Source organism: Asterias amurensis, chromosome 21 (genome assembly GCF_032118995.1).
Source record: "Asterias amurensis chromosome 21, ASM3211899v1".
NCBI classification, from domain to species: Eukaryota; Metazoa; Echinodermata; class Asteroidea; order Forcipulatida; family Asteriidae; genus Asterias; species Asterias amurensis.
Window position 1 is genome coordinate 4,839,682 of NC_092668.1, and position 24,005 is coordinate 4,863,686.

General features: G+C 40.1%; 2 protein-coding genes across 2 annotated transcripts; both read right to left on the reverse strand.

Annotated features, from left to right (window-relative positions):
• Window positions 1-1,037: 1,037 nt before the first annotated feature.
• Window positions 1,038-7,616, reverse strand: LOC139953062 (uncharacterized). Its single transcript, XM_071952464.1, has 5 exons — window positions 7,479-7,616; window positions 6,144-6,248; window positions 4,413-4,481; window positions 3,134-3,253; window positions 1,038-2,263 (listed from the first exon to the last, which is right to left on the reverse strand). The coding sequence occupies exons 1-5, from the start codon at window positions 7,540-7,542 to the stop codon at window positions 2,199-2,201; spliced, it is 423 nt and encodes a 140-aa protein (XP_071808565.1). The 5' UTR covers window positions 7,543-7,616; the 3' UTR covers window positions 1,038-2,198.
• Window positions 7,617-11,726: 4,110 nt separating this feature from the next.
• LOC139953019 (uncharacterized) lies at window positions 11,727-21,039 on the reverse strand. The gene is made up of 5 exons (XM_071952409.1): window positions 20,849-21,039; window positions 17,033-17,140; window positions 15,453-15,527; window positions 14,473-14,598; window positions 11,727-12,524 (listed from the first exon to the last, which is right to left on the reverse strand). Exons 2-5 carry the CDS (start codon window positions 17,085-17,087, stop codon window positions 12,448-12,450), a joined length of 333 nt encoding a protein of 110 aa, XP_071808510.1. The 5' UTR covers window positions 17,088-17,140; window positions 20,849-21,039; the 3' UTR covers window positions 11,727-12,447.
• Window positions 21,040-24,005: the final 2,966 nt, after the last annotated feature.

Below are 24,005 nucleotides of genomic sequence, written 5' to 3' on the forward strand. Positions count from 1 at the left end.
TGCCAAGTAATACTTAAAAATACTACAAAATATTTACAGGCTCTCAGTCTCAGTCTTTTGAAAACCAACCAAACATATTTTCGGCAACTAAACTTCAGATTTCTTTACTTTTTGGGGCGGGGCAGGTCAGTTTTTTTTAATTATTCGCTAATAATTACTTCAGAAAAGACACCCAGAAAATCATATAAATGTAATGCGTTTTTTCCCCAAACAAACTTGCTGCACTTCTCTAGTTCCCAAGCCAAGTTAAAGGCAGTGGACACTATTGGTTATTGTCAAAGACTAGTCTTCACAGTTGGTGTATCTCAACATATGCATAAAATAACTAACCTAAGAAAACACCCTATAGTCACACGAAGTTGTGTGCGTTTAGATGGTTGATTTCGAGACCTCAAGTTCTAAATCTGAGGTCTCGAAATCAAAGTCGTTGAAAATGACTTCTTTCTCGAAAACTATGGCACTTCAGAGGGAGCCGTTTATCACAATGTTTTATACCATCAACCTCTGTGCATCTATGTGCATAGATCAATATGGGGGGGGGGGGGGGGTTACAGGGGGACATGTCTCCCCCCCCCCCCCCCCCCCCCCCCCCCCCCCCCAATTAAGGTTCAAGGGTTGGGGACACACTATCAAAACATTTCCACCTCCAATGATTTTGACTTCCGTTTCACCATGAACCTCAGGTTTTACTGTCAACCAAACACGTGTCCCGTAATGGGCATCCTTGGGGGAGCTGAGGGGGAGGGGGGCACGTCCCCCAGACACGCCCTTAAAAAATCCCACGCCGTAAATGCTATGGCTAACGATGCCTCCCCTATCTCCTACCCCCACCTTTCAAGATAGATGGACGCCCATGCTTATACTAATTATGATTAGATTCAGCCAAGCACGGTCAATATTATTTGTTTACTTTTTTTTTCTTCTTCAGATAAGCAGGAAATAATTGCTTGTCTAATTATTATGTGCTTCAACTGGTCGTTTTGAGTGTCAGTTGATGTTTTGTTTTTAAATCAATTATTCATAAATACCCCAGACAGTTTCGCTACTCGCCTACTCTTTTATTCCCTTAATAACAATCATCATTACATCAGGTACAATTGATATCTACTGACTAATAAGTCATAAGAAAACAATCTTTTTGTAGTTTTTAATTCAGTTAGTTATTTATAAATGAAAAAGAGAAAAAGAAAAACAAACAAATACGGATGAGTATTAAGGACGTGGTACTTATTCGCCCGGGTGAATTTTGGTATTAATCCGCCGTGGTGAAAAGGTAATTCCCCGGGCGATAGAGACTTGTTCACCTTGTCTCTATTATGTTCAGAAGAAAACAAAATGAAATCCCACCACATTGAGTTTTATAAACAAGCAAACGATGTAAGCTCGCGAAACAGAACTGTCAACTCCCTAAAATAAAACTTGTTGCTTTTGTACAGTATTTTAGCAACACGTGTTATGATTAATATTTAGTAAACCGTGCAAGGCTCATAATATCACCCGTTGAACATTCTTGTGGAACTACATTTCTACATGGTCTCCACGTATGACGAATACAAACTCAAAAATAATGTTCAAATTACACGCGAGTCATCAGTCTTCTGGGTCCACTTTCTTAAAACCCATAAAGCACAAAAACTCAAAAGAAAATTAGTAACCGCCACATTGAAAAATAAAAACTAGGAGGCTAAATCTAAGAGCCCCCCCCCAATTTTAACAACTTCCCCGATCCCTCATTAATTAATTTTTAGTGGCATTACATGTAACGAGTAAACGGTGCTAGAAGCTCACCCGGTCGAACATCACACTGGGTGCGTTCGTTCAGCTTCCCCGGGTCGACCCCGGTGTGTGGCGTTTTTTTTTTTCAGGACGAACGTGTGCAGATTATTACCCACGTTCGTCCTGAAAAAAAAAAACGCCACACACCGGGGTCGACCCAGGGAAGCTAAACGAACGCACCCACTTTAAAGGAAGACTTTGGAACGCTAGGTGGCAGCAGACATACCAGGTTATTTCCAGTAGTTCTGAGCATGGGCACATTACCGAGAAAGATGGCCGTTACCTGCTGGCCGTTATAAGTCTGCTGCCACCAAGCGTCCCAAAAGTCCCCCATTGTTGGTCCCACGTCCATTGCTTGCGTGAAGGAAGCAAAGTAAAAGTAATGTTCAAATTATGTGCGAGCTCTTTCTGGTTATTTTATTTCACTCTACGGGCAGAGGATCCAAGTCACCGTCGGTTAAATGCATCTTTGTCTCCCGGTAGGATTCTGCAAAAGAAGGAATTGTTAAGTTAGAATTTTTGTTTGGAAATATCTGACAAACATCATTCGATTATCTTTCAACTTGGAAAGACAGTTATTTTTAAGTTGAACTATTCACTTAAAGGGTACAATGTCCACAGATCAACATTAAATTTACACAGTTTGAAGATTATGATAGTAGAAAGGTTCCCTTGAAATTTTATTTACTGAGGTGTTGTAGTTTTTGAGAAATGAGTAAAGGTAATAATTTTCGTCTCAGTTTTAGCATGTAAAAACGTATTAACCAGTTATGCTATGGTTTTGGTCTAATATCATAACTGCTTAAGGGGATTTTACATGCTAAAATAGTTTTGGTCTCATAAGACCAAAATTATTTTGTGACTTGTTTTACTCATTTCTCAAAAACTACACAATCTAAGTTAGTAATATTTGAAAGGGAAGCTTCAAACCCTGTAAGTTTAATGTAAATCTGTGGACGTTTTGAAAAAGTACCCAAATCCTATAATGTAAATCTGTGGACATTTTGAAAAAGTACCCAAATTCTTTAAGTTAGTAACGAATCTATACAAGTTGAAAGCCAGGTTCTTCATGCGAAGTAACGCGATGCGAATTTTGACGTCACATGGCTGTTTTCGCGGTGAATGTTTCTTGTTTTCTGTTGTCTCTATGTGTTTGCATAATAGTTTGCAAAAAATAAAAAAATGGAACAACAAAAAGTGTACAAAAAATGGGACAATCTTCGAGAGTTTTCAATAATAATGTTGGTCCAATGTGGTCCATCATGAATATTATTCTGTTAGGGGCGATTATGTGACCATCCACATCAGCTAGCATAATAACCCCCTAAGTGTGTGGGCTTGGTTTTGTGTCACTTACCCGCGACATTTCGCAGAGCTGCAAGATAACCAGCAGGGGAAGTGTCGGTATTGTCGTTCGCCGTCTTTTTAGCCTGGTAAAGTGTCAATTCCTCATCGAGCACTCTTTCGACTATCAACTCTAAAATTACAACAACAAAAACCAATACTATTAAAACAATATTGCACTGTTATTAAGTCAATCGATTACTGCATTTTGAATGTGAAATGACATGTTTTAGTCGTCCGTTTACATCCTCATGTTAATTTAATGACCTAGAAATGGGTGAAACTAATGAAGCAGCACTTTAAAGTCACCTGGAAATAGAATTTTCTTTCTTTCAAACATAAGAGTATATGCTTACGAACAATAAAACAATTTGTTTAGTAATTGTTTGTCACGATTTATATGTTTACAAAATATATAAAGTTGTTTGGGGGCTGACTCCGCCTACCCCTTTTGTGACGTCAATCGAGGCAGACTTTGCCTGCAATGCGTATAATAAACACACGTGCAAAGTACATGTAGGTCAAAGTCGTGAGTTGGTACATTTCAAAAAGTGTTTTTCTGCATTCAGCAGCAATACACCTGGTTTTGAAACGTACAAACTCACGACTTGGTCCGTACATGTACTTGCAATTGTGTTTACTATACGCATAACAGGCAAAGTCTGCCTCGATTTACGCCACGAACAGCGCCCTCTCGGGTCGGGGTCTACTCTTAAATTTGTAAATAACATAAGAACTGATTGTTTAAAACCTTAGTTAACTGTTTATTCACACACACTCATCAAAACACATATAAAATTATTAGTGACAAAAGCTTTATTTTGAAAAAATACCACTTCCAGGTGACTTTAAAGGAAGAAGAAGAAGAAGAAGAATCCGAGATAATTAATACCCCATAGTTTTTATAACTATAAATTTTTTGACGAGAGGGCATGCCACCTAGCTAGGAGCATGACAATAGATGGTCAAGCAAACGACCAACTGACGGTGACCCGAAAATGGGTCGGGCCCCGCAGGAACCCGTAATCCGGGTAAAATCTGACCAGGGATTTGTGGTGAAGTAGGATAAATGAGTGTTTATGGAAAAGTTTCCGTATTATGCTACCACTTTTTCGATATGAAATAAAATAGTATCCGATTTAGCTCATTGAGATTACCTTTTTGTAAAAAAGAAAATGAGTGAAAAGGTGGTGGCAGCTAGGGTACGGAAGGTTAGCCGTGTTTATATACAATGTACCACCAGTGGCCTTTGATCGTTATAAAAATATTGATTTCAAAATGTGTTGACGTACCTAGCTCAGCGCGTCTGGCGATGGAGCCTCGTGATCTAACATATGATCTTCTTCTGTAGAAAATCGCCCCTGTGAAAAATACATAGAATCCACATTATCATCATCATCATCATCGGTCGACTGCACAGCAGGCGGACACAAGCTTTTCCCATTCTCTCCTGTCTTGTGCTATTCTCCGATTATCATCCATAAAATAAAATTGTTTTTAAACCAAGCAGAAGCAACGGGGGTCAGCAGGTGAGCATACATTAACAATGTTCAAATTAACAAAAACGTAAACAAAATAATTGATTTGAAATCATTTGTGACGTAGCTTGTGAATGGCAATCGAAGGCGACGTTATAGGTCAATATTAACACACACCTTTAAAACTATAAGTGATGTTCAAGCTTTGCTTAATTAAAAAATGATAATAATAATTCACTGTGATAGAAAGTTTTGGGAACAACAATGTGTAAACTCTTTTGGGAAGAGTGTTCTGAAAAAGGAGCCTATAGTATGTACAAACATTGACTGCTTCGAGCGCTACGGTTAAAACTACGATTCCGAGGTGATCCCGGGAGCGTTATATTTCCCGTGCGCCTCGGGAAAATGGAATGGTCCGGGGATCACCGAGGGGGTGATAGTTTTAATCATAGCACAAGTTAAAGCAGTCAATTTGTTTTATAACACCCCAACAGACTAAATTATCATCTTCGTACCATAGATATAGAGTAGAATAACTAGACAGGCCGCGCGTACATACGCGGGTTCTGGCATGGGGGGCCGCCATTGCCTATCTCCCGTGTACATTTTCTGTGCGTTGCCGTCAGCACGTGACTTTTTGCCGTCAGCACGTGACATTTAGCGCGTCAAAGGCCTATCTCCCGCGTTCATTTTTGCGCGTCGCCTTTCGAACGTAAAATTTTTACCGCGTCCATGGCGAACAATTTTATTACACAGGTAATGGCGCGTATGTACGCGCGGCCGATCTAGTTATTCTATTCTATATCTATGGTACGAAGATGATAATTTATATGCTTCGTACACGTAAAGTTCGTACGCGCGTTTCAGATACACAGATGCACAACTAATGGGTTCAAGGTGGGCAAAAAGACTTATGGGTATTGCACGTCGTGTGATAGTCGACTATCACACGGCAAACCATGCACTATCGCACAGCAAACGATGTACTATCACACGGCCGCCGTCTGCAGTAAAACTAAGACATACCATGACGCGCTCTAAACCAATGAAAAGGCAGAATATTTGTAAAGGGTGTTATACATTTAATAGGCCCTACTTATGGACGCGCTGTACTTTAGCAGCTCCACAACTTGCTCTCCACAAAAACCCAGATTGATCCTGCTTTGGTAACATTCAAATAGCGCCCTCTTGTGAATCATCATCCTCCAGCCCGTGTTATTCCCATAACAATGGGGGACACAGAATCTCCGGCTGACAGATTTTCCTGGGACACCGCAACCTATAGCCGATGTGACCTCTGACGTCACACGAAAACTATAACATGATTCGCGCGCATACCGCCGGGCAAAACCTTTGTGTTTTTGGCAGCCAGCTATAGAAAGTGTATGCAATCTTACCATGACTACGGGTGTTTTTGCCCGGCGAAACATCACATATACAGTGTTTTTTTCAACAGAGGGCGTTTTAAATGTAAACATAGGTCACATCGGCTGTAGCTTTGCCCTTGACTCTTCAAAACCGTTCCGTGACTTTTACACAGCTTACCAGTGTCGGGTACAAGAAGCAACACAGCAACGAGGACTACCAGTAACAATTTCATCTTTAATCCGGCTCTTGGTGAACTCTTCAACCAATCAATCAGACTGTTGGCTGCAAGAAACAATTCCAAGTAACGTTTATTTTCTTCTAAAGACACTGGACAGTATTTGGTACTTACTCAAAATAATTGTTAGCATAAAAATTTACTTGGTAGCGAGCAATAGACTGCTAGTGGTCGGGTAAAACATTTTGAGAAACGGCTCCTCTGAAGTAACGTAGTTTTTAGAAAGAGGTAATTTTCTCACTCAAATAATGTTTTTTTTAGGCATAGAAAGCACAGAAATTTGTGCAACAAGAAACCCTTTTGTTTCATTCTTTTCTTGCAACTTCGATGAACAATTTTATTGTGTCAACATTTCAAAATTCAAAGGTTTGTTTTTTATGCACATACACCGAGTGAGAATACTTCCCTATTGCCAAACGTGTTTAGTGCATTTAAAGCCAATGGACCCTTTCGGTTCAGAAAAAAATAAAAGTTCACAGATTTACAAATAACTTACAGGGTTTACAGAAGGCAATGGTGAAAGTCTTCTCTTGAAATATTTTTCCATGAAATGCTTTACTTTTTGAGAAAACAGCAAAACAATATAAATTCTCGTTAACGAGAATTACGATTTATTTTAAATACATGTCATGACACGGCGAAACGCGCGGAAACAAGGGTGGGTTTTCCCGTTGTTTTCTCCCGACTCCGATGACCGATTGAGCCTAAATTTTCACAGGTTTGTTATTTGATATAGAAGTTGTGGTACACAAAGTGTGGGCCTTGGACAACACTGTTTACCGAAAGGGTCCAATGGCTTTAAATGCTTTAAAGGCTTTTTAAGACAAGTGTTTTAATAGGAACCAAAACTATCTCAACTGCTATCTTATAGGCCAGAATCCAGCCCCAAAACCGAATACTAAACATTTGACTGAATGAACTCACATAAATTACTTAACTAGTCAGAGTTATTGAGAAGGCCGTGGACACTATTGGCAATTACTCAAAATAATTGTTAGCATAAAAACTTACTTGGTAACAAAACAAGCAACTAGCTCTCTCAGAAGTAACGTAGTTTTCGAGGGAAAAGTTTCCGTATGGCGCCACCACTTTTTCATTCGATATGAAATAATATAGTATCTAATTTACCTCAATGAGATATCCCTTTTTGTAAAAATGAGTGAAAAGGTGGTGGCGCCATACGGAAAGTTATCCTTTTCGAGAAAGCCACTAACCTGTTTGAATTTGATTTCGAAACCTTAGATTTAGATTTTTAAAAAACTATGAAGTAAACTTACCCGGTAAGTAAGAACGGGTCTTATCGGATGCAGAAACACGATGAGAATAGTGGAGATCAAACATGCAACAAGCTGCAAAATGTCTCTTGCAAACTTATGTTACATACACCCGCGGCCGAATTCCAATGTAATTTTAGTTGGTTCAAGCCTGAGCGCGTTATTTGAAAGAATGTGTTTGAAACCTTTCACTATGTATGAGCAGCAGAGCATGAAAGAAGGGCGTTGGCTCTGACCAAACTCATTACTGTAGGCAGGCTACTGTGGAGTAATCACTTTGCAGCCTAAAGACGTTTTTTATTCTAATAGCTCCAGTCTCCACAGACTGGCCCTCTGGCTTTATTAGTCTGGTTCCCAGACCCAAAAAACTCCGACTAGGCTTTGTCGAATTTAGGGTCCGGTATCACCCAAAAAAGGAGGAATTCCTCCTTTTTCGAAGTTATCCGAAATGTTCAGAATGTGTTGTCGTCAACATTCGGACAGTATCGTTGATGGTCGGTATTAAATCATATTGTCAGTCCTGTCGGTCGTAGATCCAGGAGTTTGTATGCCAGCTATTGTTATTTAAAGCCAATGCAGGCGTTGTACAAAGCGATGCGACAAGTTCAAAATATAAACCTGGAAAATCGCTCCGGGATCTGGTAAGTTTTTGTCCTTTTTCTTCAAAAATATTTTCTCAGTATGAGTCAACTCAATGGTGTTTTGACTTGAGTTTTCATTAGAGTTAGACATTGAGGATTAAGTGTCATGAGTTCTCAAGTGGTAAAAATGGGGCAAATCTGGTGACTAGCTGTCGAAATTATACGTGTTGAACCAGATTGTCATTTGCCGATCAAAAGAATCTCGTAACCCTCCGGCCTGGCGGCCATCGGGAGGAGGGTTACGTTATCGCAACTAGTGCAGACACGGTTTCACTGAAGATGACCCCCGACCCAGACAAGTTGCGCCATGCGCTATTTTTAACCGTGGGTGATACCTGACCTAAGATTTTTTACAAGAGACGTCAAGGAATCTTTGGTCAGGGAACCAGACTATGGCTTTATCCGCAAGTAGGTCACTTTTGGGGGGCTGGCCCCAGAGGTCATGACGTGACTACGAGAGCGGCGAGTGTGATCGTTCGATTAGCTCTTGTCAGGAGCTCACCCGAGTGAGCACCGCGGGGTCGACCCAGGGAAGCTAATCGTACGCACCCATAATAGTTTCATTGGATAAACGTGCAGTGACATAGCAGAGCCCTTTTCGAAACCACGGCTTCGACTCCGGATTCGGCTCAGGCTAGCTTGGCCCCACGGTTGTTTTGACAACTGCGCGTGCTTCGCGTACGTGATCATGGCTTCAGACGAGAAAAGGAGACTGAAGCCGAATCCAAAGTAGTCTTGGCCCAAGACGATGGTGCTTGTTCTGGATAGTGTACTACGCGCGGTTGAATCGCCAAAGCGCGCCCGCCACGGTATGATTTAGTTACGTGGACGGCTTGAAATCTAGACTACACTCTGCAAGCTACCATCATGGTAGCTTGCAGGGCGCGCTTTGGCGATTCAACCGCGCGTAGTACAATATCCAGAATCAAGCACCATCGTCTTGGGCCAAGACTAAATCCAAAGCCGAAATGGTGGCTACGTAAATAATAATATAATTAATAATTCAGACTATATTCAGCAGATATAATAACAGTTGTATCCCTAAATTGACTAGTCTGCTTAATCACAAATCTTAGTGTTTTTATCTGTTGTGCTCTGTTTTCTTAACAACTCTCTGGCTGACCCAGTTTTCAGTTTTTGTTTTTGTTTTTAAATTGACTGTTCGTTTTTATGTCTAAAGTCGCATATGATGAACTCGTGGGTACGAATGGCGCGCACCTCGGGCATTATCATAATACGTAATCAGGGTCCAAGTAAGGAGTTTCCATCCCAGGGTTAACTATTGTAAACATGGTTGAAAATAAAGTAAACCATGGGGACAAGGTTGCCCTGGACACTATTGGTACTAATTACTCAAAATAATTGTTAGCATAAAAACTTATTTGGTACAAATACAAGCAATTGAGAGCTCCCTCTGAAGTAACGTAGTTCTCGAGAAAGCCACTAAAATATTTGAATTCGATTTCGAGACCTCAGAATTAGATTTTGAGGTCCCGAAACCAAGCATCTGAAAGCACACGTACACATCTGTGTGTGACAAGGTTGTTTTTTCCCCCATGTTTCTCGCAACTTCGACGACCAAATGAGTTCACATTTTCACAGGTTTGTTATTTTGTGCATATTATGTTGAGATACACCAAGTGAGAAAACTGGTCTTTGACAATATTACCGAAAGGTGTTCAGTGTCTAAATAAACTTACCTAGTGAGTAAGAACGTGTCTTATTGAATGCAGAAACACGATGAGAACTTCAATAGTGAGTGAACATCAAACATGCACCAAGCTGCAAAGGTCTCTTGCAAATTAATGTTAACACCAGCGGACGAGTTCCAATGTAATTTAGTTCGTTCAAGCTTGAGCGCGTTATTTGAAAGAATGTGCAAGAAAGCGGCTATGAGCAGCAGAGCATGAAAGAAATTTGTACAGATCTGTGCGTTATAGACGATGTGACCAATGTTTACATTTAAACCGCCCTCTGTTGACAAAACACTATATACGTCATGTTTCGCCGGGCACTGAGTTGCGTAGTCGTAGTAAGATTGCGTACACTTTCTAGCTGGCTGCCAAAACACAAAGGTTTTGCCCGGCGGTATGCGCGCGAATCATGTTATGGTTTTCGTGTGACGTCAGAGGTCACATCGTCTATATTTACTGCCCTGGCATGTAACTATTTCAAAGATTTGCTGTTGTGATTTATTGATCATAACTCCAAAAACATTCAGGTACCAGTATACTGATCCGTCTGGGCGAATTACACCCCTGGCAAAATAGCCTTTTAAACGATGTCTTTATTACACTTCCGTAAAACAAAAAAAGAAAATCCACCACAACAAAATTAATTGTATTGTATTGAATTTTATTTCCACAAAAAAACCCGAACAAACCCCGTACCCTGGGGAAGGGTTACAACAATAACAACATTTTAACTTACAATGCAACAAAGACTAATAAAAACAAGTACGTATACAATCTCAGTCCCCAATTCATAATTAATTAATTTCTTGGAGCATGACATGTTACGAGTAAATCGTGCTTAGATTTGATTCAAGCCCGTTCTCGTGTAAGAGGTCCCTAACTAGCAAACAAGCCGTATAGTGCCCACTCGCGGTCAAAATGTAGCTAAATATTGTGGTCCCGCGTGCAAAACAGGGCGGGGAAATGCACATTAAAGGGGCACGTTGCCCTATTAAGGGCGAATTGGTCTACCAAAGTGTTTGGAACCGTCTGTTATGAAATGAATATGGTAGGAAGATGTTTTTAAAGTAGAATACAATGATTCACACTAATATGCCTCAAAATTGCACAGATGACTGAGACGCCTATTTCCGACAGTCTCCGGCTCCGTTCGCGTGTAGTCTTGGTGCAACACGTTTTCCTTTCACACACAGCGCAGCACAAATAAACTACGCGAGAGCTCTACTTTCTTACATGTCTTATAGCCTGCTAAGCACAAAAACTCGCTGAGCACAGAAAAGTATTGCTTATTATAGGTTTTCTCGGTCAATTTTGGAAAATATGAGCAGCCAATTTAACCAACAGCTTATTCTATTTGGCACGAAATTGAATGCTACTGAAAAGGGTAATTCAATTTCTTTTTAAGACTAGTCAAATGTACTTTTACGTTATTCGATTTAACAAAATAATCATTCAATTTAACAATTCATCAAAGCAGCATTCAAATTCACAGACGCTTCTTGAGGCGTGTGTGTCACGAAAAAGAATTACGATACGCTAAATTGAACAGAGTACTAAAGGAATTTGACTCGACTCAAAGCGAAATTGAACGGCCGAATTCTGAATTTGAAACGCAGTAACAAGTTGAGAGGCAAAACAGTTATAATTCGAACGGCACGCATGAACATTAAAGGAACACGTTACCTTGGATCGGTCGAGTTGGTCTTTGAAAAGCGATTGTTATAAAATGCACATGGGTAGAAAGATGTTGTAAAAGTAGAATACAATGATCCACACAAACATGCCTCGAAATTGCACGGTTTTCCTTTTACCTCGTCGACTAACACGGTCGGCCATTTATGGGAGTCAAACTTTTGACTCCCATAAATGGCCGACCGTGTTAGTTTGCACAGTAAAAGGAAAACCACGCAATTTCGGGGCAAATTTGTGTGGATCATTGTATTCTACTTTTACAACATCTTTCCAACCATATGCATTTTATAGAAAACGGTTACAAGACGCTTTTTATATACCAACTCGTCCGATCCAAGGCAACGTGTTCCTTTAAATTGACTGCTCATTTGCCGAATTTGACCGACAAAACCTATACAAAAACAGATAATTATACCATCCACAATTAGATTAAGTTTACATTGTTGCGACTGCATGTCCTACTCATTTTTTTGCTTAGCAAAGAAATTTGTCAAGCAGTATTTTCTGCTTAAAGGCACTGATGGACACCTTTGGTAATTTTCATAGACCACCAGTCTTCTCACTTGGTGTATCTGAACAAAATGCATAACAATAACAATCCTGTGAAAATTTGGTCTCAAGATTGGTCGCCGAAGTTGCGAGAGAGTAGCGGAAGAAAAAACACCCTATAGTTGCACATTACGTTGTGCGCTTTCAGATGCTTGAATTCGATACCTCAGCTGAGGTCTCGAATTTAATTCAAATATTTTACTGAGAAGTTACTTCTTTCTCAAAAACTACGATATTCGATCCAGAGGGAGCCGTTTCTCACAATGTTTTATACTATCAACAGGTCTCCGTTGCTTGTTACCAAATAAGTTTTGATGCTAACAATTATTTTAAGTTACTACCAATAGTGTCCAGTGCCTTTAACAGCTTTATGAAATTGGGGGCTGGATGTTTGTTTTACTCTTCAGGCAGAAGATCCGTATTGACGTCCAAACCACCGTCGTTGACATGCATCTTTGACTCACGAAAGCCTTCTGCAAAAGGGAGAAATGTTAGTTAAAAATCTGGGTTTTGAGTGTTGTTGAATAATATTGAAAGATATGATTTGAAACTCCATATATAGTGGCAACCCGATACAGAAAGGTTTTCGGTAACACCATGTAATGATAATCTCTAAATGAGTTTGGGAGGTTCTGAAAAGAACCGTTGGTTTCAACGCTCTGATCATCTTCTGGATCGCCTTCAGAGCATATACCATTTTAGTTCTTAGGGTTAATCTGTTATTGCCAATCTTCCACAGCTGCTACCAAGTGTTTTTGTTCTTATAATGTCGCTCTATTTTTACATTCGTTCCATTTTGTTGTACATGTTATATACTTTGCTTGGTTTGTTTCTTAATAATCTTATGGGTTATATTTTGTTTTATCTACCAGCGTTCAGTTTTGGTCTATTGTCATTATCTTGCCATAATGTTTGTGCCAGCTCGGAGTTTAATGATTTTAATTTAATGTGGCGTTTTGTACTTTTATATGTTATTATATCTACATTTTTAAAATTCATGCTTTTATTTTCTGTATTTTTATAAACATATATGTTTTTTGTTGGAGGGGTCTGGGAGGGCACATCGCTTTGATGACAGTTTTTAAAACTTTTGGCTTACCCTGGACGGCCCCTGCCAACAAAGAATTATGTCCGAAGTTTAAAAAAAAAAAAAAAAAAAAAAAAAAAAATCATACAAAACGTCGAGTTGAAACCAACGGTTCTTTTCAGAACACCCCAACTCATATTTATAGAGATCATCATAGTGACATGGTGCTACCGAAAACCTTTCAACTGAAAGGTAACATGTTTTCAGACAGTGTTCTGTTGCACATCAATCAGTAATCTTTCAATTTGGAAAGACGGTTATTTTCAATTAGTTGAACTATTTCACTTTCTAGTTTGTAACGAATCTACCAGTAAGTGTACATGCGTTCGGGCAGGGCAGGGAAAAGCAGCCATTTTGGATTTCATAGTGACTCTTGAAAGTGCGTTTTGACTGTGCAGATCGATCAATGGACCAATCCGGCCTATCAATCAAACTGTGCGCGTTCACCCATTTGACCAATCACAGCAATGATTGTGGTCGGACAAACTCGGTCATGCGTGCGCGTATATTTGGCACGCGCGGCAGAATCGTGCAGAATGTCATTGGGAGTGTTCGTACGCGTGTCTTGCTCACGTGCGCGGTGGGCGGAGCGTAGTGGAAAGCCGGAACGGTCCATTCATCTAGGGTCCCCTTAGCAAATTTTCAGTGATAGAGACATTGCCACTTCGCAATACTTTTTGAGTGCCATCTTTTTCGTCCCCTGATGACGTCATAATCATTGCCCAAAATTTCGATTACTGCAACATGTTTACGAATCTACAGTTGAGTGCATTGCACAAAATCTACACTTTCATCAATAGAGCCACTTCAAAGAAACGGTTGAATGACAATTAATTTGATCGCGTTCGTTACTGTATTTTGTGCTGGTCGGTGTGGCAGGAGATTCTGTACCCAGAGGTTCAGTACCCCCCCCCCCCCCACCCCGTACGGCAAAACTTCTTCTGATAGCGTCCTCTTTTGATTCATCCTCATCCAACCCACATGATAATTTCCCATAATGGGTGGCCGAATCTCCGGCTGAGACACTAGAATAGACCCTTCCCATGAAATATGTAATTTTCACATAGCGCGTGCGCACTAACGTTTTGGTTGGCAACATGAGGGAACATCGCGCTGTTTTGTACACGGCTAATGGGTGCGTGACGCAGACGCAATTGCGCGTCTGCTTAGTGCACAACTCTATGGCGTTTGCCAACCAACAGGGTCTGTACGCATGCGTGAATGTGATTAGCATATTTCATGAGAAGAGTCCATTCCCTGGGACACCGGCCTGGGACACCGGCAACTACAGGATTTGAAAGGTTTCCCGTAATCGGGCTTTAATAATCACTTACCCACAACATTTTGCAGAACTGCAAAATAACCAGCAGGACTAGTATCGATCTTGTTGTTCGTTGTCTTTTTAGGCTGGTCAACAGTCAGTTTTCCATCAGGGCTGACAACGCCTTCGGCCATTGACTCTGAATATTATGTAATTTATAAAAAGATAGTTATAAAAAAATATTGCACTGTTATCAGCTGAGATCTCAAATTTAAGCATCTGAAAGCACACAACTTGGTGCGACAAAGGTGTTTTTCTTCAATTGTCCTCTCTCGCCACTTCGATGAACAATTGAGTTCAAATTTTCACAGGTTTGTTATTTTAAGCAAAATTCTTGAGAATAATACACCAATGAGAATACTGGGCCCAGTTTCATGGCTCTGCTTACCGTAAGCACAGAATCGGCGCCTATGGAAGTAGGGAATTCTGTGCTTACGGCAAGCGTATTTCACGGGTTAGCGGCGAATTCAGCGCGTGCGTACGCCACGTTATACTAGGCATTCTACGCTTTCAAGGCTAGGGCAGAAATTCGGCGCTTGCACGTATAAGCAGGGAATCGTGATCGTAAGCGCAGAACTCGGCGGAAGCAGAGCCATGACATTGGGCCCTGGGGTGGATTTCACAAAGAGTTAGGACTAGTCTTATCTCGAGTTAGGACCAGTTACTCGTACAGCTACTTAGGACTATCCATGCAATTTGTATATCTCCTAAGGACTAGTCCTAAGTTAGGCTAGTCCTAACTCTTTGTGAAATCGACCCCAGGTCTTTGACAAATACCAAAGGTCTCCAGCGCCTTTAAGTTTGTGTGTGTGTGGGGGGGGGGGGGGGCTTCTAAAAGCAAGGCTGTTGGATTGAGCCCCCCCCCCCCCCCACGAATTTGTGTAAAAATAATTATACCTATCTATGAAAAAGAACAATACATTTTTATAATAGACGCACAAACTAGTTACGCTAGGAGGTCTCGACTACAATACTGGCACTCTGCTGACATACCTAGCTTAGAGAAGCGGGCGATGGAGGCCGATGAGACAGCTGGCCGCCTCCTTCTTCTTCGTCTAAGCCACGCCCCTGAAGAAAATAATCCACTTAAATCAGTTAAAAAACAAAAAGTAATAGCTCAGCTGTAGGCTACAACTGCTCAAGACGAGTGGAGCTCTCATGAAGACGAGCAGAGTATACTGTTCGAAACGTCGAGACCACACCGACTCAATTTCCGAGACAACGCTCCTCCTCATAGGGATTTTACCATGGTTGTACCCGCAACTATTATTCTACGCAAAAAAGCAAAAGCTTCACACATCACTAACTCAATATTAACCCAGAGCTATGTCACTTGGCACACCGTACCGATTTTGTTCATAAACAGTTTCCATATCTATACCTCCATGCTTCAAATAAACCTTTTCTGATCGTTTTCTTTTGTTTCTCTTCGCACCTTGCACCGCCGACCAACGACGTCACCAACATACCATCTAAGTGTGGCTTCCTATGTGAGCTGTATTGGGATTTACTTTACTCACTATAGTGTTCATAGGTTTTGGAGGTACGTCGGTCGGTCGACCACGTCAGAGCCAATGAACAGCTCTCCCTGGGTAGCTCCACCCACAACTAACATTCATGACGAACGTTGCACAAGGTTCCTTTATTGTAAGTAACTTACAAGGTGAATATTCATGCATCTGCCTCTGCGATGACGAAACACCTGGGCCCAATTTCATAGAGCTGCTTAGCATAACAATTTGCTTAGCATGAAATTGCTTCCTTGATAAAAACAGGATTACCAAACAAAATTTCCACGTGATTTTCAGGATAAGCAAACAACAGTTGAATACCAGTAACAAGCAATATGCAACAAATGGACATTTTGGTTGGTAATCCTGTTTTTATCAAGGAAGAAATTTCATGCTAAGCAATTTGTTGTGCTTAGCAGCTCTATGAAATTGGGCCCTGGTAATATGCTTACCCGCGCTATTCAAAGGCGAATGAATAGACTGTGTGCTTGTGACATACCGAGTGAAACCGTGGAGGTAGAAATATACCTCCATGGTCCAACGGATGAGTGGAGACAGTCCTGCACAGTCTATGAAGCAATAAAGACTTATTATGGTCTCATCAGGGGTGCATTTTTAATAATAGAGGGGACTCTTTGTGTTACTTGTTATGTCAAAAGCGCGTCTATTCATTTGCCTTCAAATAGCTCGGGTAAGCTTACAAGTTTTTTGTCATCGCAAAGGCCGATGCATGAATATTCACCTTGCTAATGGTGCGAACGTTTATCTTCCCTGGGTCGACCCCGGTGTGTGGCGTTTTTTTTTTTTTACCAGGACGAACGTGGGTAATTATCTGCACACACTCGTCCTTGGAAAATAAACCGCCACACACCGGGGTCGACCCAGGGAAGCTAAACGAACGCACCCAATAAAGGAACCTTGGGCAACGTCTGTCGTGTATGTACATATTATGTGTAATTGTGGGTGGAGCTACCCAGGGAGGGCTGTTCATTGGCTCTGACGTGGTCGACCGGCCGACGTACCTCCAAAACCTATGAACACTAGTGAGACTCAATGGCTTACCAGTGTCGGGTACAAGAAGCAACACAGCAACGAGGACTAACAGTAACAATTTCATCTTAAATCCCGCAGGCTCTTGTGGTGCAGTCTTGAATCAATCAATCAGTCAGACTGCAAGAAACAATATTCCAATGTTTGAACGTTTATATTTTTGTAAACACAATTCCTTCTAGCAGGTATAAACGTAGGCCTAACATGTTCCGACACCCCTCTGTTCTGATACCCAAAGTGTATTTTAACCCTAACTCCTAACCCGTGTCATCCAACCTTAATAACCTGTAAATCATCGGGGTTTTTTTCTTTCGGAACAGCGGAAACCCCAAGGTTCACATTCCAACACGCGAGAACAGGCTGTTCCGTAGAAGCCCAGCCTGCTGCCTACGGAAGCTTAAATTGCCTTCACGCTACTGCGTTAATAACACTGTTAATTTTAACGGAAACACGGAATCCAAGTATCTCAGAATCACCATTTATACGATCAGATCTTCGAAACAGGGAGCTCTATAGACAAATAGGGACACGTTCCCCTTACAAAAAAGTTCTATAGAATTCTATAAAAATAGACCCGCAACGTGAACGTCAACGTCAAAAAATCGTGTCGTTAACGTTTTAAGCATAGTAAACGTGAAGTTCCGTTTTTGTCACGTCATTTCCGTACGTGCAGACGTCATACGTGAGCATGCAATAAGCCCAAGGTGGTGACGTCACCTATAAACAACACATTTTTAACCTTCACGCTCGCGTGCAACCGAGTTGACTTGGGAAAAGTTTGACATGAAAAAAGACCAAGTTGGCTTCGTTACCGCTGTAATGCTTCTCCCCCAGATATTGTATTCCAGTAACAGCATTTTCTTCGTGAAAAATACCGCTCTAGATTTCTGTTGACATGGAGCTTCTCAAAACCATAGTTTCATGGATATATCTACAATAAACAAACTATGTTCAAATTACCAATCCCTTAGGAAGGTCGTTTCAAGAATATTGAGAAAACAGTCAGATTATTTTGTTTAAAGACAGTGGACCCTATTGGTAATTGTCAAAGACCAGTCTTCTCACTATGGGGGTATCTCAACAAATGCATAAAATAACAAACCTGTGAAAATTTGAACTCAATTGTTCATCGAAGTTGCGAGATAACAGTGAAAGAAAAAACACCCTGGTTACACGAAGTTGTGTGCTTTCAGATGCTTGATTTCGATACCTCAAATTATACACTTGAGATCTCGAAATCAAATTCGTGGAAAATTACTTCTTTCTCGAAAACTACATCACTTCAGAGGGAGCCGTTTCTCAAAATGTTTTATATTATCACACCCCTTACACGTATTCTGGCTGCTCATTGGTTTAGAGCGCGTCACATGACATGTCTTAGTTTTGCTAGACGACGGCCATGTGATAGTGCGTCGGTTTGCCGTGCGCTAGTCCGAAGACTAGCACACGGCGTACAGTACCCAGACGTCCGTTGCGTGTACGAGGATGATACATTTATAGTCTGTAACCATTTCGGATTGCACGACACTACATGCAGCACAGTAAAAGTTTTTGCAATCTGTATTCGCGTCGTCCGTGGATTGTAGCATTCAGGTCTGTAACTTAATAATAATAGTACAGTATTTAGAAATGTTTGGGGTGTTATAAAACAAATATTGACTACTTTTACTCGTGCAATGATTAAAACTATGACTCCCTCGGTGATCCCCGTAGCATTCTATTTTCCCTCGGCTTCGCCTCGGGAAAATAGAACGCTCCGGGAATCACCTCGGGAGTCATAGTTTTAACCATAGCACTCGAAGCAGTAAATATTTGTATACTATCAACCTCTCCCCATTACTCATTACCAAGTAAGGTTTTATGCTAATAGTTATTTGGAGTAATTACCAATAGTGTCCACTGCCTTTAACGCTGTTTACTTTATAGTTTTCCAAGAACTAGATCTATTCATACAAATTAGGCAACGTTCCGCATCGTGTACGCTACGCAACACACCTGGCTTTTCATCTGCCTCAAAGCGGCACCCCGCGATTCTGACTTAAAATCGACGGGTGTTGCGTAGTTTTTCTTTTCTACTTTTTCAATCGTCATCTACATTTTTTTACGAGCGTATCAGTCTCACCATACATATTCCGCAAAAGAACAAGTAAATCTTATATGAAAGCCAAGTTCAAATGTTTTACTGGAATTTTTTGTTTTTAACTTGACATAAACCGTAAAACAATTCGATAGCAAACTTGCTCATAATCTCTACACTACACTAGAAAGTTTTTTTTTTTTTTTGCCTGAAATTATTTTAACATTGTGGTTCTCTGTTTTATGTAATTAATAAAAGAAGTGAATGAGATAGTTTATACTTTTGGAAGCTCGAGAAACCGTAATTGTCAAAGACTAGCCTGCACAGTTGGTGTATCTCAACATATGCATAAAATAACAAACCTGTGAAAATTTGAGCTCAATCGGTCATCGAAGTTGCGAGATAATAATGAAAGAAAAACCACCCTTGTCACACGAAGTTGTGTGCGTTTAGATGGTTGGTTTCGAGACCTCAAGTTCTAAATCTGAGGTCTCGAAATCAAATTCGTGAAAAATCACTTCTTTCTCGAAAACTATGGCACTTCAGAGGGAGCCGTTTCTCACAATGTTTGATACCATCAACCTCTCCCCATTTACCTCGTCACCAAGAAAGGTTTTATGCTAATTTTGAGTAATTACCAATAGTGTCCACTGCCTTTAAAAACTGACTTGGTAACGAGCATTGTAGAGCTGTTAATATTATAAAACATTGTGGGAAACCACTCCCTCTGAAGTAACGTAGTTTTCGAGAAAGGGGTGTTTTTTTCACTAAAATAATAAAAAACTTCACACAAATTCGTCCAACAAGGGTGTTTTTTCTTTTATCATTTACTCGCAACTTCGATGACCGACTGAGCCCAAATCTTAACAGGCTTGTGATTTTAAGCTCATGATTGGATACATCAAATGAGAACACTGGTCTTTGACAATTACCAAAAGTGCACACTGTCTTAAGCCATTGGACACTTTCGGAACGGAAACAAATTAAAAGTTCACAGATTTACAAAATAACTAACAGGGTTTAAAGAAGGTAATGGTGAAGACTTCTCTTGAAATATTATTCCATGAAATGCTTTTACTTTTTGATTTTTTTTTAAACAATATCAATTCTGGATATCGAGAATTACGGATTTATTTTAAACACATGTCATGACACGGCGAAACGTGCAGAAACAAGGGTGGGTTTTCCCGTTATTTCTCCCGACTCCGATGACCAATTGAGCCTAAATTTTCACAGGTTTGTTATGTTATATATTAGTTGTTATACACGAAGTGTGGGCCTAGGATAAAACTGTTTACCGAAAGCGTCCAACGGCTTTAAGAACTATGTTATAAGAGTTATGTTAAAGGAACACGTTGCCTTGGATCGGACGAGTTGGTCAAAACAAAGCGTTTGTAACCGTTTTTTATATAATGCACATGGTTGGAAAGATGTTTGAAAAGTAGAATACAATGATCCACACAAGTTTGCCTCGAAATTGCGTAGTTTTCCTTCTACTGTGCGAACTAACACGGTCGGCCATTTATGGGAGTCAAAATTTTGACCCCCATAAATGGCCGACGTGTTAGTCGACGAGGTAAAAGGAAAACCGCGCAATTTCGAGGCATGGTTGTGTGGATCATTGTATTCTACTTTTACAACATCTTTCTACCCATATGCATTTTATAAAAAACGGTTACAAACGCTTTTCAAAGACCAACACGACCGATAATAGGCAACGTGTTCCTTTAAGAACTATGAAATAAACTTACCGGTATACAAAAAAACCCAGGTCTTGTTAAATGCTGAAACCCGATGAAAACTTCAACTCAAATGTTACAAACCTCCACCGGCCGAGTACCAAAATAAAAAAAAAATGTAAAAGGGGTAATTCTAGACCGACTAGAAGACACCAACCGTGACGCAACAATGAGTATTGGTGACATGACTGCTCACCTGCTCGCCATAGTTTGCACATGTTCCACTTCGATGCGTCCACCAAAAGGAAACCCCTGCTGGCGGTAACAAATTATCCACAACTATGACATCATCCTAATGGTATGCAACATGGTATGCAATAAAATTCACGACACGAAGTTGTGTGCTTTCTGATGCTTGATTTCGAGACCTCAAAATTCTAAACTTTAGGTCTCGAAATCAAATTCGTGGAAAATTACTTCTTTCTCGAAAACTATGTCACTTCAGAGGGAGCTGTTTCTCACAATGTTATATACTATCAACCTCTCCCCAATACTCGTAATCAAGAAAGGTTTAATGATGATAATTATTTTGAGTAATTACCAATAGTGTCCACTACCTTTAAAGGTAAAGCATTTTTTTATGACATGTGTTATAACCGTCAAAAAAATCTTGCTGAAGTATTACCACGATGACTAAAAGGCCTAAGCGTTAAGGGGTACCCAACCCCAATTTATGCCTGTGCGCCACCCAATTTGAAATCTGGACAATGGGGTTGGACAACGGGGTTGGACAACGGGGTTATACGCTTTGATGTGATATGCCTTGTGGAATTAGGTATCGATGTGGAAGATGTGCAAACCCGTTTCAATCTTCATTGTTGTGTCACGGTTGGTGTATAATAAACACGTATTTATATTATAGACTTTTCCCAAAGGATACAAAAGCGCTTGGGAGAATGCAACCAAAAACCCATGAGAGCATCAGGGCCAATTTCATAGAGCTCCTAAGCACAACAAATTTGCTTAGCATGAAATAAAAATAGGAATCCCAACCAAATTTCCACGTGATTTTCAGGATAAGCAAACAGCCCCAGTAACAAGCATGCGCATTAAATGGCAATTTGATTGGTAATCCTGTTTTTATCAAGGAAGAAATTTCATGCTAAGCAAATTGTTGTGCTTAGCAGCTCTGTGAAATTTGGCCCTAAGCCTTGGTATAGAAATTGCGTTATTAAACAGCCAACAAAGAATGATCTCAAATATATTAGATATTACAGTTTTCCATTAGCTGCAGGTTTCTACCTTGTACATGTATATAATGGAATTCTGCGTGACTCAAGGCCATCATTTCGGTGCCGACGTGACGGCACCACTCCGACTCGGACTCGACAATACAGGGACACGTTGCCTCTGCAGCAAATGGATCAAGAACGGCGAAAAATTATTAAGATAACAGAATTATAAATCTTAGGAATTTCAATATTTTATTTTCTGACTTCAAGAAATTAATTGTTCTCTCTGCATCTGTAGATCCATGAAACATTTTTTATAGTATTTACAAAGCAAGATAAAATAAAATATTTGTTTAAATATGTATACTACAATATGCATTTAATGCAGTAGTTTGCCTCGTATTAAGTGCGATATAAATGCATGTTATTATTTATTACTATTATTAATACAAGAGCATCCAAAGGCATGATACTTCTCAGAGGCGGGTAATTGCCTCCATTGCCCATGTCATTGCCTTGAAGCCCCTTCTGAAAATGCTCCAGTATCAATCCTAATACTTCACACACAGGCAATTGCTCCATGCCCCTAGTTATGCATTGGTGCCCATTGAACTGTTCCAATAGAAATTTAAAATTTCCTTATTACAGGTGCCATTTACTGAATTTAAAAATCTTGGTGCCCCTGCCCTTTCAAAAAGAGAGCATAAGGCTCACAACATTTGTTTACAAACTTTTCAATTGTTGAATTTAATAATTATAACAATTAATATGTATATTATTTTATTATTCAGTATTATTGTCCATCCTGTTATTTTCACTTGCGCTGTTTGGATGTTGAATAAAATATAATAAATAAATTAAACATTTTTTTTCAAATAAAGTATGACCCATCAAAGCATACACAACTAACAGTATTACACCTTTAAGCATTCCTAAAACCATCTCAACTCCTTAAAGGCAGTGGACACTATTGGTAATTACTCCAAATAATTATAAGCATTAAGCCTCACTTGGTAAAGAGTAATGGGGAGAGGTTGGCAGTATAAAACATTGTGAGAAACGGCTCCCTCTGAAGTGGAGTGTTTTCGAGATAGAAGTAATTTTCCACAAATTCGATTTCAAGACCTCAAGTTTAGAACTTGAGGTCTCGAAATCAACCATCTAAACGCAAACACAACTTCGTGTAACTAGGGTGTTTTCTTCTTTCATTATTATCTCGCAACTTTGATGACCGATTGAGCTCAAATTTTCACAGGTTAGTTGCTTTATGCATATGTTGAGATACACCAACTGTGAAGGCTAGTCTTTGACAATTACCAATAGTGTCCACTGCCTTTAAGAGTATGCAGCACCGACAACCGAAATGGCGCACAGGTCAGTTATCTTTCAAATCAGCAATGTATACATGTACCCTCACAGGTAAAAACACTAATTCTTATACAGCGCATTTCAAAATAACCGTATCAATGCGCTTTACATTAGTGCCCTGCAGCTGATTTCACAAAATGCTAGGATTAATCGTATCTCGAGTTATTAGGACGAGTAACTGGGATGAGGGAGAGAATGTTTATTGTCAGGGGAAATGGACATAGAATGGTTTTATGTACTGCTGGGATTGGGTGGCCCAAGCATTTTCGGCCGGGATCCTAGATTACCGCTGTAGCCGTAGCTGTAGATGCAAATTCGAAAAACAGGCTTATTCTTGGTGATGTTAAAGGAACACAGTGCCTTGGATCGGTCGAGTTGGTGTTTGAAAAGCATTTGTTATAATATGCATATGGGTAGAAAGATGCTGTAAAAGTAGAATACAATGATCCACACAAACATGCCTCGAAATTGCACGGTTTTTCTTTTACCTCGTTGACTAACACGGTCGGCCATTTATGGGAGTCAAATTTTTGACTCCCATAAATGGCCGACCGTTTTTGTTCGCACAGTAAAAGGAAAACCATGCAATTTCGAGGCAAACTTGTGTGGATCATTGTATTCTACTTTTA